The following is a 16,960-nucleotide window of genomic DNA, read 5'->3' as shown; positions in this document are numbered from 1 at the left end:
TTCTGTCACTCTATCCCTGGTGAAACCTGCAGCAGTGTCATACATGTTCACAAACTAGCACTGGTTTGGAACAGAAAGATGATTTTACCTAGTCCTGGAATCTTTGTAGAGACTATATCTGATGTAGATCTTCTTAATTTTACAGCAAAATCTGCTTTCAGAATCTTGATATGGCAAGCTGTAATGAGAAGGGCAATCCAGAACATTTTTTACCACTCTTTTAAGAATTTATAGGTCCAAGTTAGCCTTTAAATACCTATTAAATTAGAGGTTACCTGTGGAAATCTCTAGACAATTGGGTGTTGTGTCCTAGGTGAGGTGATCCTATCAAGAAGGGTTACTATTTTTTTGTTTTACTTGTTCTGAATCAACTTAATTTAGGAGTCCCATGGTAAGACATTGCAGTAGGTTTACATTGAAGTGACAGAGTTGTGGATGGATATACAAAGCCATATAGCAGAAAGACCTTATTTTTTTCTGTCCAAGTCTACTTGACCACTGCTACTATGCTCAAGCTGTAATGGTGTATTCAATCAAACTTTCCATTTTATGAGGCACCTCATCATAAGCACATGACTGTTATGGCTTTAAAATATATTTAGGGACAGAACTTCTTGCTAAATTTGTTCAAGCCTAAATTATTTATCTTATGTCACAAATAATAAATCAACTCATCACCATTTTACAGTTGAAAATCTCCTTGCATAGCCATATGAGTCTGTAAAGTTTGATGATGTACTAGTCTGTCATAAACTCAGCCACTATTTTTGCAGCATATTTAGTGGTGTGGGTTTTTTTCTAGTGCTTAGAGGAAATAATTCTGCAAAGGTATTTGTGTGAAAGTAGGACTTTGTATCTTGTCACAAAATGTTTATAGAGTACCTTGATGGATATTTTAAACAGAAAGTTGAAATAAAGAATTGCATGACCTAAATAAGAAATTAGACAGAAAATAATAATTTAAGTTTTAACACCTCTGATTTTCTTCCTAATTCCCAGGGAATTTAAAGGAATATTTCTTTTTTGGAGATGGATTTTAGAAAGAGAAAGGAGATAAGGTGGCAGTTTTAAAGGAAAGAAGATGATCTAGATTTACCCCTGTTCTTCTGATTGTCACCTAGGAAGAAAGCTTTAGTGTTCCTCTTTGTGTGTGTTTTCTGTGCAGTCAGTGTGACTTCAAAACCAAGTCCTGCTCTATCTTTTTTGCTGATTTCTTTCACTCTGTGGAGAAGAAACACAGAACTGGAATTTTGTGCCTCATAAAGTGTTTGCTGCCTAGCTAATCACTTTCCCCTGTCACTGCCATTATAAATCTGTTTAAATGCAACTTCCTTCAGCATACAACACATGTATCTGTGGGAATGTAGCATGCTATGTAAAGACTCACTTAGCCTGAAATTGAAGTAAGCAGACTGATCCCAGAGCTATTGAAACCAATTTGAAAACATCCATTGATTTCACTGGACCTTAGGTCATGGCTTGTGGGAGTTTTATTGTTGCCTTTAGTGACAGTATGGGTTGAACAGGGAAAGGTAAACATAGTGAATAGATGTTAACACAAAGTTAACAGATTTAAAATATCCAGTGTCTCTGTTTTCTCCTTAGTAAATATGATAAGTACAAAACAGTCTGACAGTGTTAAAAGGCCATAATTTGTTCTCCTTCTCCACCATCTAGTACTGCAGTGTTTATATGCTTTTATCTGTTCAAAAAACATTTGTGTTATGTTGCTCTTAGAAACAGAAAAATAGCAGCGGTAAGAATAAGACAAATTTTATGACACTTACTGGCTTCACTGGGAATTCCTGCTGAGTAAGAACTTTCAGATATGTCTCAAAATTAAAAATAAAATGCCAGGAGATCAAAATTGCACTGTAGAATCTGTGTGAAAGAAAAAAAGAGAAGGAAAGTCAGAAAAGATAAGGTTGTTTTCATGTAGAAAAGGGGTTCTAAACACAAGAAAAACATTCTAAACACAAGAAAAAGATTCTGAACATAAGAAAACATTCTTGAAATTATAACAATTACTTTGATCATCTCTTTAAATTTCAAGGTAGTGTTTTTTAAAATTTCACCTAAATTTTGAATTTTAATTTCTTGATTTGAATCTTAATTTCTAGACTTCCATATTTAACATGAAATATGAAATAAAAAGGAAAACCTAAACCAACCACACATACTCTCTCAGAGACACTCCCAAATGTATTGTTATTGTGAAATTACAGTATAATTATTCTTAGAATAAGTTGGATATTGTGACAAGTGCAGATTTCATTCTAGTTAGCTGATTGTAGTTGAGTCTGTTATGCAGTAAACATAGTATCTGTTAGGAATACTAAGGTAGACTCAACATGGTGGGAGTCATAGATAATAGGTGCATTAAAGCGTTTCAAATTCAATCATTAGGTTTCATTGCACCCATCTGCTACCAGAAAATATAATGGGCAGCTTGAATCATTGACCTTTAACTGTCATTTTGAACTATGTTTTTTAAATCCATATTTTCAAGTTAGACCTAGGGAGTTAATTTGATAAAAGAATATCCAGTATATTTTAATGCAATTACTTTTTTTTTTCTTCTTTTAAAAAATATAATCAAGTTTAACGGTCTGTTGTATATTCTGCTAATCCAGTCAAAGTATTTATTTAATATTGAATGTGGTTAAAAGCAACTAATGTTCAACTTCATTAAGGCTTCTATTAAATAGAAGGCTTGCTGAACTTCTACTATTTTTTTTATGCGTGAAATACCACCTCTTATGAATTATTTCCAGGTGTTTCTGTTGCACTAATATTATACTTACATGTTTCAATTTCCCCAAGATTATACAGCACAGCGCAAGGCCTAAATACACATTGAAATTGTAGAGTGCTTTATATTTTGTCCCTAAAATGTGATTTATCTCTTTCCTTTTATTTTCTGGAGGAGGTATTATCTTATGCAGGTAGGGTGAATTGCCTACATCTCTTAGAAGCTCTATATGTGTGGTACACAAGTAGATTGTCTTATAAAATAGCAATGTTACCTAGAAAAAGCAGAAAACAATATGATAAATTAGGATGATTTAATGCTCTCTCAGCAATAGCAAACAATTATACTATTCTGTCATCTGAAGTTTTTGTAATGGAAAAAAGTGATTACATGTATTTCTTTACCCAACAGGATACAATTCCTGAAATATTTTTGTAATGTAGAGACAGATGTATGTAACCTAACCTTATAATCCCATTTTACAGCTTTCCCAAATACTGGGGAGCTCGATAAATGGGAAGCCGATTATATTGGCACTGTAACTCTATTAATAGGATTCGGATTTGCCTTATTGACAAGCCAGTACTGTTAATATGATCCAGTATATTAAATTGACAGGAAAACTGGAGCGATAGAATGCATCTACAGCCTAATTGACAGGGAAGCTCTTTCAAAAGATTCTTAATGTGGTTTTTATTGACAGAGTAGCTTCAGTAAGTGCGTGTCATTGGTGAGCAGTGTAAATATATTGGATACCATTGTACTTGCAGATTCAGGTGAAGTAGTCACTGTTCTATTTTCCCATACTTCCATCTTTACTTTGGTATAAGTTGAATGAAGCTCTCTTTACAAACACCTCTTAAGGCACCAGTCTAACTGCATTGCTCATAGGCATTTGAAAAGTTGTGAATTCTTTTCAACGTGTTCATCATTTTTAAATGAATAGCAGCAGTGCAGAGCAATGCAATAATGTGTCATGAATTTCATTATGTTTATTTATTGATCCTGTGATAGCGCTATTGTACTTCTAGCTTGAGCTCTTTATGTGGTGTGATGTTTGGCACCGCTTCGTACATTCTTATTTTGCATCTTCTCCAAAAAGTAGTTCAACTTAAAAGCTCATATTACAATTCCTTTTTCTTAGTCCCATTTGAAAACTTTCCCCGTTCTCTTCTGAGACCATGCTAATTTCATTAGATTTCATGTTTCCCCAGTGAAAAATAAAATGAGGCTTGGAAACCTGAAATCATTGAGGAACAAAGAGCAAATAGAGTTTTGTCCAGAAAATCTTCTTGATTCCCTTTTCAGTAGAAGGAAGTTTTGTGTTCAGCTTCCACACTTTTTCCTAATCCCATCTTTCTTAGAGAGAGAAGTCTGACAAACACATATCCTGTGTCTGCTCTGGTTGTGGAGCTGAAGGCTTCTGTTGAGCTGACTTTCCTGACAACAAAGAGGCAAATTTGTTCCTGACGTGCTTCAATCTTTTATTTCATATCAAAAAATCTGATCAGGGTCTGGTATCACCTCATCTTTTGAGTGTCTTTCAAGTTTGCTTTTTTTACCAAGATCACTTAAAAATATGTCTCTCTGTGGTGACCTTTTTAGCTTCTTCAGTCTTCACACAGTGCAATCATCAATCAGATGAGAAGAAGCTTGATTGGGCCTTGAGATTTCTAATCCTTGGACTGTGTTAAATGCCCACAGTCCAGGCTTCTGTCTTCTTTTGTGTTTAGTATATTGCAGAATAAACTCTTGTAAAAATTTAACAAATAATTGTTTTCATTAAGCCAGTAGTACAAAAAACTGAATATCTGCAATGCCTTAGTGTGACAGCTTAAAGAATAAATCACAATAATTTCTTTTGGTAAAAAATATATTACTTGTTAAGAGAAAATGTGCGTGGATTAGGCATTTATATTGGGAGAATCTGCATTCCTTTGCTTACAAGAAAGAATAGGAGTGTCTGTCCACAGAGCTTCACTTTTCAGAAGTCACTGTGCAATTGACCAAAGAGCTCGAGATGTCTTTCTCTGACAGTTTTGCTTTTCTCATTTAAGAGAAAGAGAAAACACAAGTCACCAACTAACAGCCTTCAATAAAGAGTACAGCAGCCTGGTGAATGATATTGCGTTGTGCATTTTACTGTTTTTATTGCTCTGTGTTTTCAATGTGCTTTTGAAGAATGCCGCATATGTCAGAAATTCACATAAACACACTGTAGGCCTTTTAACACCAAAATACACATTTTGCATCATGTACGAAACTTCCCAAATATATACATCTCATATAAATTATATCTCAAAAGCATTTTCAAAAGAAAGGGAGTAGAGAGCACATAGTAGGACAATATTAGCTAAAAAACCTAAAATTTTGTCCTTGAAAAAAGTAACTAATGAAAGGTTTATGCCTAGGTTTTTTGTTTCATTGTTTGTTTATTTTGTTAACGAGCTAATGAATTTTCTTAATGAAGTCAGGCTTGTTGAACCAAAACCTACTACTTCAGGCTAAGTATACACACCAACTGGCAGTCTTATACTGAGGAGCCTTTGTGAAAAATTGCACTATGTTGAACCCACACTGTTCCTAACAAAATGATGACAATTGTGTGCTCATTTAAAACTCGATTTTGCAGAATACAGTTCTTTTGTCTCCAGAAGACATTGCCATTATATAAGTTCTTTGTTTCTTGGGGGGAGGGCAGGATGAATACTTGGAATTGAGCTTTTCAAGAAAAGACACAGAAGATGTTTGAGTTAGATATTAAGTGGCAGTCTGATAAGAGGGAGAAATGTTTCATTTCATTTTTACATTTAATGTTTAATTAAAAAGAAGTTAGAGTCAGCAAAGACTTTTTGTTTTACTATAGTTCCAGGTATGAACACCTACAAAAAATGGAGTTGTATTGAATAATTTCTGAAAATATGATACTTCTTGTAATTCTAAGGAAAAAATATTAATATTCCAGTAGTCTAATATTCATAAATCTAATTAATATCTAAGTAGGGTTTTTTTTATATTTTAGAATACATATTTCTCTAATATGACAATTATTTCTGGACATAATTTGTCAAGAATACTTAAATATTGCATTTCTCTCTCTGCTCCTTTCTTTCTCTCACTTTCTCTGTCTTTTTCTCTGTGGTCTTTTTTTTAAGATTTTAAGATTTTTTTTATTTTATAGAGAGACCTGTTGAATTGAACACAATTGCTCTTCTTTTTCTATAATTATATTCAAACGGTACTGAATACACTGAAGATTGCAAGAAATTTTCAGAATTGTGATGCAACAAAACTTTTATTGAAAAGGGAAAAAAAAGGCAGAAAAATAGCTAGGAACCTCTAATTTTTAATAGACAATACTTTTTTTTTTTCAGGAATTCTTGAAAGCAGAAGCCTTGTGAAGTCCTCTACTGTTGTCTTACTGAGTAATAGTAGGATTCGTGAAATCTGATTGATTAATATGGCACAGCAATTTTAATCTTGACTTTTTCTGAAAAAAAAATACTGTGTGCAGAACCACAGTAGAACTCCTTTTTATTTCTAAAAATATCATTGTATTTCAAGAGCATTAAATACATATACTTTGTGAAAATGAACTTATGAAAAGATAAAAAAAAGAAAAAAGATAAATGTAACCCATTGCCGAAAAAATTTCCCATAATTCAAGGTATAATGCTTGACCCCAGTTGGTTCAAACTGTTTCCAGTGATGAGGTTTTTTTGTTTGTTTGTTTGTTTGTTTTCTTATGAGTTTATTTAAGGTTAATGGATCCTATGAAGAATTTGTTTCTCATACTCTGTTCTTGGCCATAATTTTTCATTTTCCTTTCTCTAAATGAAACTTTTGGAAACCATAGCTATTCCAGAATTAATTAGTAGAAACTTAACTGTTTATTTTTAAACTTCTGAATGTTTTTGGCTCTATAAAATTCAGTATTCCAAATTCACCAATTTTATTTTATTTTATCTAGGTCCCTGTGTGGGATCTAGATGATATGCAAGCTCTGACATGAGCAATAGAATGAATGGTTTTGTAGACAGTTAACGATAGCATTTGAAGGATATTTTTCATGTTGTTCATACAAATGTTGTCTGGTTAACAATTTTTAAAGTCACATTATTAGACTCTAGCAATTATGTTGTCACATTTGAAACTCCATTCCGGTAATTCCAACCAATTCATGTTGCCCAGAGAGGTTGTGGATGCCCCATATCTGGAGGTTTCCAAGGCCAAGTTGGATTGGTCTCCAAGTAACCTGAGCTAGTGGAAAGTATCCCAGACCATGACAGAAGGAGTAGAACTAAATATTATTTAAAGTGCCTTTCAATACAACCCATTTTATGATTCTATGAAAAGTATATTTTGCACAGGTCTAATTTGCCTTGTTCTTTTGTTTTCCTTCTCAACTCATTGATGAAAAAGGTAACAAAATCAAACTGTAAGATATTTTCTGAAAGGCAATAACCCTCTTTTCTTTAAAATTTTGGCAGGTTTTGAAAGATTCATGTGCATTCTGACCTCTTTTAAAATTATTTTTTTAAAGAGCTTCATCCTTCTGAGAAAACTGTATTAAATGTGTGTACAGAAATCCTCAGACATTTTTCTGCAACATCACACTAACAACAGTGTTCTTAAAATTTCATATTTTAGGACTCTAAAGTTACATATTAGAACAGATAGATGGAATAAAACATTTTTAAAGATCTGTTTTAGCAACTGTCAAAAAAGGCTGTCTGTTGAATGGTTTAACAGCGTACTCTCAGTGGAAATGAGCTGGTTCCAATAATCTGTGAAAATGAGCCATAAAAACAGGGCCACTCCTCTAGGGTAGCTTTGGACAGTTAGGTTGACAGCACAGATGTTAATTTTCTGGCTGGGGCAGTGGACATTTCTTCTTTTGTTTTAATTTTAGAGAACATTTGTCGTAGTATGATTGCCTACTACTGGAGAACTTGTGTTTTAGTAGCTGGTGATCTAATTAATACTGCAGTCCTCAATCTTGAAGATATCACAGAGATAGAGAGTATTTCTTTACTCTTTACTCTTTAGCTCCAGTGGCTTTCAGAGATGGAGATTTTTTGGGAGGAGGAGGGGAAAGGAGAGGGTGGACTTTTTTTTATTTTATTGTTCAGGAGGTTAATGGTGCTGTTATTTGAATAATTTTTGTTAATTTATCAAGAGGTTGTAATTCCATACAATTCACAGCTGATATGATGGATCTTGGCTAATACACTGAACATCTTGCTGGTCATCTAGATTGCCCTATGATTATTGGTGAAAATGATTTCCAGGAGCAGTATGTACCAAAGCTAGATGACCAAAATGTGATGAATTATCTTGTATGACTATACTGCACATTGAGGAGTCTTGGCTGATTAGCTTACCTTAGCTGACTAGCTTTTGGATGATTTTGTGCAGGTGAACTGAAACCTACCTTAGAGCTGGAGGTACAGAGGGTTGGACATTCTGTTATCCTAGAATGGGCTGTATATCCAGAAGAACAAGAAGTTTTTTACTGTCAATAGATTTTTAAAGTAGAACTCACTTCTTAGAGTTACAGGTCTGCAATGTAAAGAGCTATGATTAATGCATGAGCTGAAATGTGTAATATCGCTTCCACAGATTAAAGTGCAAAAACGTTAAGTATATGACCTCTCACTTCAACTGGGATTACAAAAAAAAAGAAAAAAAGAAAGATTTAAGGGAGCTAGACATTCAAATCTCTCTCTAGTCCATTGTGAAGCAGATGCTTACGTTTGTAATATTCCCTCAAACTGCCTAGCCTTACATGTTTGCTTATTTTCATGATTTTTGATAGATGTTAACATACACAAACCAATTTTTCCTTTGTTACCTGTGTCTCAGAGCACTCTGTTACAGTTCAGTACAAGCTTCATATTTTCTTAATTCATAGGAGAAGGATTAATGTTTTTAGAGCAGAAAGAAAAGTATTGAGCTCTGAGTTCTGTGCCTCTATATGGTTATCAAGTGTTCACATTTGTTCTTTTGCAATAATGAACTTGCTCTAACATGGTGCCCAACTCACTGTATTGTTGCAAAATGCAACATGAAGAAAATTGGTCAATTATTATCTAGTTAAAGATTATAAATGATTACCATAAATACATAATTTCTCAGAAAGACCTCCATTTCTAGGACAACAGCTAAGATGTGGTCATAACTTCTATTTTAAAATCTGTGTATTGGCTAGTCCAGGATTTGTGAAATGCTTCTTTGCTATGAAAAAAGCAGAGACAAAAAGCATAACCAGTTCTAAGTATGGTCCAGGTTATAACTAATCTCCTAGCACCATCAGAAAGGATGAGCTATAATTATTTCCAGGGCAAAATTGTGACTTTTCTAATGGGAGAGAGCTGATGAAAAGGCAGTTTATAGCAGATATTTTGACTGCCAATATCACAAAAAAAGGAAATGTTGATTCTAGCAGCAGCTGTGTTTAGGAGGAGACAGATGTCTTATGTAAGTAAAAGCATAAGGTCATTTTTCCTAGATATCTGTATTTGAGATATTAGATGCAGAAAATAGACATGAGTTCTGTAGCTGTAAAGGTTTTTTTAGGTTGATAAGTATTGGCTCTGTGAGTGTCATAATGATTATTTGTGCATATACATGAGGCAGGTTTGCTGCACAGGAGAGACATACTAGCTTAAAATTTGTGAGAAGAAAAGAATAAACGGCAGAATTAAAGATGTTTTCAAAATTTGATGTGCTGCACTTGAGAGATTATGCATAAGAATGCTGAAATATTTATTTTTACACCTTCTCTTTTTTTTTTTTCTGTTTTCAATGTTTATTTTTCTAACTTGATGCATAGTAAATGTAAAGACAAACTTTTATTCTAATTGTGTATATTAAAGCCAGGATCTTCTCATCAGGATGTGAACATAACGTGTGTTTTAATTTTTGAACAAAAAAATTTAAAAACAAGAAGAAAGTATGGTGTACATTGACAGATATGCTATATGGAAGATAGTTCTGTATAAGCACATCTGTTTCACAAGTCCCTTGAGAGTGAAAGGTGTCTGCCTATGTTCTGTTGCAAATAACATAACTTAATTTTTGGGTGAAACTTCATGCCTCTTTTCCAAGCTCCAATATTCCGATCACACAAGAAGTAGCAAATATTTCTGATTACCTCCTACTGATAAAACCAAAACAAAGGTAAAACAATGGGGCAGAGGGGTGGTAGTCGCAGGGAAAACCAAATATCTATGAAACCAGTCGCCTGTATAAACACTTGTGTGACATTAAACCTTACCTTGGTCCTTCTGCTCCATTAATTGAGTGCTGCCCATGTTACTGATACTGATATACTGGATGCTGTTGCGAAACTCAGATCTTCTGCGGAGCATAGCGGGGTGATATGAAATGATGCAGAAAACAGTAGAAGCTCTGTTGCTAGGTCAGCTGCAAGAAGTGACGTGTGTGAATGTACAGTATACGGAGTTTTCTGAATGATGCAGTCTCTCTTTCTCCCAAAGAACTTTAGCTAATGATACAAGGGGAATTCAGTTCACTTTGGCAGGACTCCATGTTGGTCTGGATGCTTTTAATACTTCTGCTTCTACAGTTACTTGGCTCATGCTGCTAAAAATATACTCATGACAGAATTAATGAAAGTATATTCTTTTAAAAACTACTTGTCAACAATGATCATTTAATGTTCTTGTTTGCATGTGTGACTCTCATTATTCTGACATAGCTATTAATACTGATGAAAATTAAGGAGAGAAAATCCAAATATTTTCATTCTTTCATTTTTCCAGTAGCATCCAAGAAATGCCACAGCTATTCAGCCATAAACTTTCTCGATTTTTTGTTTATTTTTTCAATTCAAGAGTAAGATAGCAGTACATGAAATTTCATTACAGCAGTAAGAGCTTCAGAATCCCAGCAGATGATGTAATTATGATTAAAAATTAGTATTATTGAATAATTCACTTTTGTAATATGCAAAAGTAATTTTTTCTCTCATTTTCAATAACCATCAGTCTTAATATCTAACTAATGAAAAAACATAAACAGTGTCATCTGTCAGGGTACTAACAGAGAATGCCACTTATTGGAGCCTCATTGTTTACTTTAGCAGGTAATTTGTGGACCGGAATCATTTAATTGTTCTGATCACATAATTACATGCCAACATTTTCCAATTTAATTAAAATGTACAAATCTGAAGATTAAGGGAATTTTTTGAATTATTAATCATTTCTCCTCTAGGAAATCTTGTTGCTCTGCAGGAGATTTGTCCAGTGTACAACTATACGTATTTTTTTCCTTCTCTTTCACAGACAGACAATTTTCCCGCAGAGCCCAATTACATGGGCAGCAGGCAGCAGTTTGTTCAAAGGTAAGGCCTATTAAATAACTTTCTCAGCTTCCCCATTTGCATTCTTGTCAAAATTGCTTTGCCAGAGAGTACAATTCAACTTAGAACAAGTAAATACAACTCTCTCTCTCTCTCTCTTTTTTTTTTTTTTCCCCAATATGTATTTCAGTAGCTCCACGTTCAAGGATCCAGAAAGAGCCAGCTTGAGGGACAGCGGGCATGGGGACAGTGATCAGGCTGACAGTGACCAAGACACTAACAAAGGCTCCTGCTGTGACATGTCTGTTAGGGAGGCGCTCAAGATGAAAACTACTTCAACTAAAAGCCAACCACTTGAACAAGGTGAGTGAAGCCTCCAATGCTTACAAAACCATAAAGTTTAAACCATCATTATAAACCTATTAGTATTGCAGTTGCAGGTTATCAGCGTGGAATAGCCCACTGATAATACTATCAGAGAAAACAGTAAATCTTGTCACTAGCCCAGAGCAAAGAACACTTAGTATCTTTCAGAATGAACATGAAACGAAACCACAAGTGTCCAAAGTAGATTAAAAAAAAAAATAATACTTTCTAAAAATTATTAGAATATACTTTATCTCCGCTGGCATTGCCTGTGATATATTATCTACAGTTCTTCTGCCAAAGCGTGATTTGGAAATTCAAACTAGACATGACTGCAGCAGATAAAAGAATGCCAGTCATTTACATTCCACATGCAGTTTGGAGAAGAAGAAAAGAAGTTGGGGATATCAAACAAGAGTAAAAATTAATCAGAAAATGTTTTCATTTCATGGATGCATTTTCCTATTTGTAGTGTTGATTTCACAATTAATAATAGTGTGAGAAGTGTCAAATAAAAATATAATCTGATTTTCAGTATACTTTTATTCACTTTCTGTGAAGGTACCAAAAACAAGTGTCTGTGAAACAGCTAAAATTACTTATATCAGGACCATGACTTACATCTGGACATTCTGCTGGCATTCATTCTGACAATCAAGCATGTTTATTTCCTCAAACTGTGTCCAATTCATTTTTTTTCCAGATGTGTTTTATCTAATTAGAATGCCTTTTATTTCAAAAGAAACACTTCTTTTTTTAAAGCATCAGACAGGCTGAGCACTCCAGCATTGCATGCATTTACATTTTGCTTCTAGGCTGTAAGCAGTAAAGACTGTAAAGACATTGTGCAGTAAAGCAGTAAAGACACTGGACTATTTTTAAATGTTTTGTATATTTGCCATTATTTTACTTTGTTGTGGGGAAGGTGATTCAGTGTTAGAGACAGTTAAGAGATTATTAAATCAGTCAACCTTAATAAGAAGTTATATTTATAATAAGAAGAAATATATGATAAGCTTTTTATTAGTTGTTGATTAATTGGATCTGGGTTTTTTGCCTCTTGCTGAGACAAATCTGTAGCACAGTCGCCAGAAAATACATATTCAACTTAATTTTTCTGATTACGTTGAGATTGCAGTATGATTTTTGCTGTGTAGAATGTTTAGAATGCTGCAGTATAATTTATTCTGTATGTATTTGAAGGTTGACCTCATATGTGACCTTATTTTCCAAGTAATAAATGCCGGAAAGATTATTTTTTCCTGACCTTTTGCCACGGCAACTCTTTGCTTATAATTGGACATTGATCTGTATATAGATGCAGTAAAGAATTTTTTTTTTTAAGAAGCTATTTGAGTGTGTGTCTTACTCTCCCAGTTTTGTGTGAAGCAAAGACGAAACCTCTGGATTTCTATCTATCAAGCATAGCCATGAAAGAACTCTAAAATCTTTAAAGTTTCACTAGGAAACTATTTACTACTCAAATTAAAAATGTGTGGTTTTTCAGAAAAGGACTGTATGACCAGTGTTCAAAATACAGCAGTTTGTCCAGCAGCAATAAACCCAAATCTGGTAAAAATATATGCAATCTAGTGAGCATATTAAGCCAACCAGTTCTGTTGCTTATTTTCATTTTAATGCAAAGAGTTGGCCTATAATCCAGATTTGCCTTCAACATTATATCTAGATGAGGAGCCCTATTCATCAAGAAACAACATATTCTGGTGTCTCATACGAATCCACACGCTCTTATTAAACATATATTAAACTGTGGATATTATGTACTGTCAGCCACTGAGCTGCAGCAGCAGATGTTTATGTGAATTTTTTTTACTGAGAAAAAAAAAAAATGGGGATAGAGAGATAAACTACATTTTTTATTTTTTGTTTTCTCTTTTTTTTTTTTTTTGTTCTCCCTAAATATAATTACAAATAGTAACAATATCAATTTATTTACTTGAATGAACTCTTCTGTCTCAAGTGAGCTATAATAAAATCTTAGACATATTATGAAAACTGAACCTGCATCAAGTACCCTATGGGATTTCAGGTCATTGCAGTAACAAATATGGAGCTATGTGGTGCTCACGATTACTTGTCATGTTTAGGATGATTAGGGTTCTTAGCCCAGTGTAACTTTTCTCTTTTGAAAGAGGATAAACAAAATTGCTTCTCTAGTCATAAGCCAAGTTGAAGGAGGGTAAGAAAAATGATATGTGTGATTAAGATCAAAAAATAACTTAATTTTTCTTTAGCAAAAAATTCTTTTCTGGGAAAAGGTAATTGGAAGTTTGCTAGAAAAAATTGTTTTCAGCAACACCTGAAGGAAAATCAGAAATCTGTCATCATTTGGGGTTGTGTGCAGGGTAGGAATTCACTATTTTGTAGCCAAGTTACAGACTTGATTGTTGTTGTTTAAAGATATTTAAAATACTTTAGCTTCTGGAATTAGAACAATGATAATTATGAAATCTTCAGACGTTTTTGAAAAATTATCTGGATTAACTGTGAATTCAGGATCTTAATTTAACAATCCCAATTCAAAAATTAGTTTAAGTTTGACATACTCTTCATGTAATTCCAAACACTATTGTCACAGGTCCAATTTTACCCATGGCAGTAATAAAAATGCTAGTTGTACCAGTATTTTAACTACAGTTTTGAGCAACTCTAGCCTAGATAGCTTGAAAATTAAAAGGTCATATTGAGATAAAAAAATGTGTTGCTAGCACTACAGTAATTGTGCTTCTCTCAGTAGCAGAGAAGTAGGAATTTTTAAAAAATAATTTTTGTACACAAGACATCTTCTGATTTCAGCATGGAATGGTAAGCAATCAAGCTTAGTTTACAATTTTCATTAAATTTATGAAAACAGTGAATTATAGAACCTTAGATATGATTTCAAGGAGACTATATCCAGATAGCAAGTTTTGTCTTCTAGTGACTTTAAATGTTTACACAAATGAGAAAGATATTGCAAAATAGATATAATTAATTTCTTAATTAATGAAATGATTATGGAATGGCCTTAATGGAAGGAAAGCAGAAGTAAACACCAGACTATGAAGTAAGTTTTGTGCTAAAATAATCATGTCCCATTTTGGTTATCTCAACCTTATATTCTCTTGCTGTGATTTCCAAGCCACTTTCTGCATAAAAATATCTAGCTGTCTCTTAAGCTTACTTATGTTATCTGAATCAACTGTCTTACTAAGCAGCTTGTTCCATATGCCTGCTACTCTTTTGATAGAATGGTTTTAGATAGATTTGTTTTGTTTACCTCTCTCTTTTTTCCACTTCTGTTGCTGATACTTTAAACCCTATCACTAGTTTGGACAGTTTGAGATCACCCTACTTAGAAGTCTTACAAGAATTATAGTTTTGAATACATCTATGAAGTTAGGTGTTTATTTCGCCTGAAGTAGTAGCATGTGTTATCCACTTTTTTAAATTTAAATAATAGAATAATTGTTTTGTTTGTTATGGTTTAAGAATAACAGCAATATTCTGTATTTCTTTAAGAAGTATCCAAAGCTGAAAATTATACCATAAACCATAAACTATAGTATCTATAAAGGGAGCATTAAAACAGCAAGATGTACATTTTATGCTTTTCTTAGTGAATCCTGCATATGTTTACTTATAATCAGTAAAAATTACATAGTTATGGACTTTTCTGTAATTACTCATAAACTATTGCCTTTGTTAGATTTTCCCAGGAATTTTTAATTTCTTTTTCCTTTGTTCTTTTTTTTTTTGTTCTTTTCCTGTCCGTGTTTTCTTGTTTTAGCATAAATCTACACTTTCATGTCTTTATCAAAAAAACTTCAAGGGATTAAGTATCTCCGAATTCAGTGTCTTTGTTGAGTTTTTCTCTATCACTGTGCATTGCATCTTTCTTTCAACACATTTTCTTGCTGTTCCCACCTGCATGCCATAGAAGAGCCATTTCTGCATATACTGTTGCCTCATTAACAGTAGCATGGATAAAATAGAATAAACAAAATATAATTGAAGAAAAAAAACCAAAACAACAAAACAACAAAAAGGCACCTCCTTGGAGGAAGGAAAAAGGAAACTCTTCATCATAGTTGTGAGAGTCTGCTCCAGGACTAATACTGCCCACCAGTCTTTTCTGTAGAAAAGCACTGTTTTAATATGGGATATAGATTAATAGTATAAAAGAACTTTAATGTATCTTCATAAAAAAAAGATAGTAAATATAACTTAAAATAAATTAGTTCTTTCTTCATCATCACAACAAAAGTGCATTTGCATCACAACTGATGCAATCTTGCATGCAAATCCTAGGAGTAAATATTACAGTGTTACAGAATCTCTACAAATACTGTGAACTTTTGTGGTTGCCCTCTGAACACATTCACATAAAAAGTCAGTAGTGACTTGAACATTTATAGTCTCCATTTGTAAAGAAGAATGATCCTAGAAATTGAGTATCCTCCATTAGCCACCTGCAGCAGAGTAGAAATTTTCAAAAATTTTTAGCAAGATTTTCTCTGAACTATCAATTGATTTTCTTGCCATAATCTTGCTTGAGTCTGTAAGATAATTAAAACCCATTCTGTTTAACAGAGAATCAGTCTAGACTGATAAGTGCACAAAGTTCATCAAGCAAATTTCTGCTGTCTGACATCATCATCAGTGCTTTCCATGCCATTGGTGATGATGGGTTCTTTTATGAATACATCAGCTTAATGAGATAATGGAAAAAGAAAGTTGTGGAGAAATATTTCTTTTCAAAGTTTTCTGAACTGATGGTGGCCTTTACTGAGAAACTGGTGGAAGCTGGGAGTCCCCAAGAGCTGACACTACCTGTGAAATGGTTTATTCAACACTCCGTCCTCACAGTGGTTTTTTCCCCTGGACAAAACACCTCCTATCACATTCTCTGTGTGCCCAGAATGTGAATGGCTGTCAGATTGCACCTCTTCTTCTGATGCCACCTAAGAGTGTTTATGTCCAGCATTATTACCCCTTCCCACTCACTTACCCCTAGCATTGGTCAGGTAAGATGCTAACTTGCTGTTGACTTGCACACAGTACACATTCTTTACTTTTGTCTGATTAATTGTTTGCCAGGAATGCTACAAGAAGAACTTAATTGTATTGAGAGTTTCTTTCCTTTTCTTAGTATGTCTTTACCTGTTTCTAGAACTCTAAATTTTCAAAATTAGTAGGTGAAGCCCCCACAAAATGAGAGTTTGGGTTTTCTGCTTTTGTTTGTTCTTTTCTATAAAATTTTCCCTCCTTTTTTTTTTGGTTTTGTTTCTGTGCTTTATACAAGCACATGTATGATCCTAGATGAAAACTAGCATAGGTCAAAGACTATCTTACCTATTCTGTAATTCTTTCTGACCGACCAAATTTGTTATCAACAAGCTGAAGATATCTGATTTTGGCCTTATTCAAATAATGGGATTTTTAATTTAAGATTAAAAATTTATGTAGAATTTCAGACTTTTATGAAGAATAAGACCATATTTTTCACTTGA

At 33.5% G+C, this 16,960-nt stretch overlaps 1 protein-coding gene across 6 annotated transcripts in view; it reads left to right on the top strand.

Moving 5' to 3' along the window:
• Window positions 1-16,960, top strand: part of PCDH17 (protocadherin 17) — a 93,003-nt gene that overhangs the window by 17,792 nt on the left and 58,251 nt on the right. For 5 of the 6 annotated variants that reach the window (XM_027886990.1, XM_027886989.1, XM_027886993.1 and 2 more), the window contains 2 exons: window positions 11,065-11,123; window positions 11,272-11,444. In XM_027886990.1, the coding sequence (XP_027742791.1) occupies window positions 11,065-11,123; window positions 11,272-11,444 (232 nt within the window). The remainder of the gene's footprint in view (window positions 1-11,064; window positions 11,124-11,271; window positions 11,445-16,960) is intronic. The other variant, XM_027886991.1, reaches the window with a different exon arrangement.

The sequence above is a fragment of the Empidonax traillii genome, unplaced genomic scaffold, assembly GCF_003031625.1.
Source record: "Empidonax traillii isolate 1590-97213 ecotype Southwest subspecies unplaced genomic scaffold, ASM303162v1 scaffold200:size922451, whole genome shotgun sequence".
NCBI classification, from domain to species: domain Eukaryota; kingdom Metazoa; phylum Chordata; class Aves; order Passeriformes; family Tyrannidae; genus Empidonax; species Empidonax traillii.
This window is presented reverse-complemented; position numbering and strand designations above follow the sequence as displayed.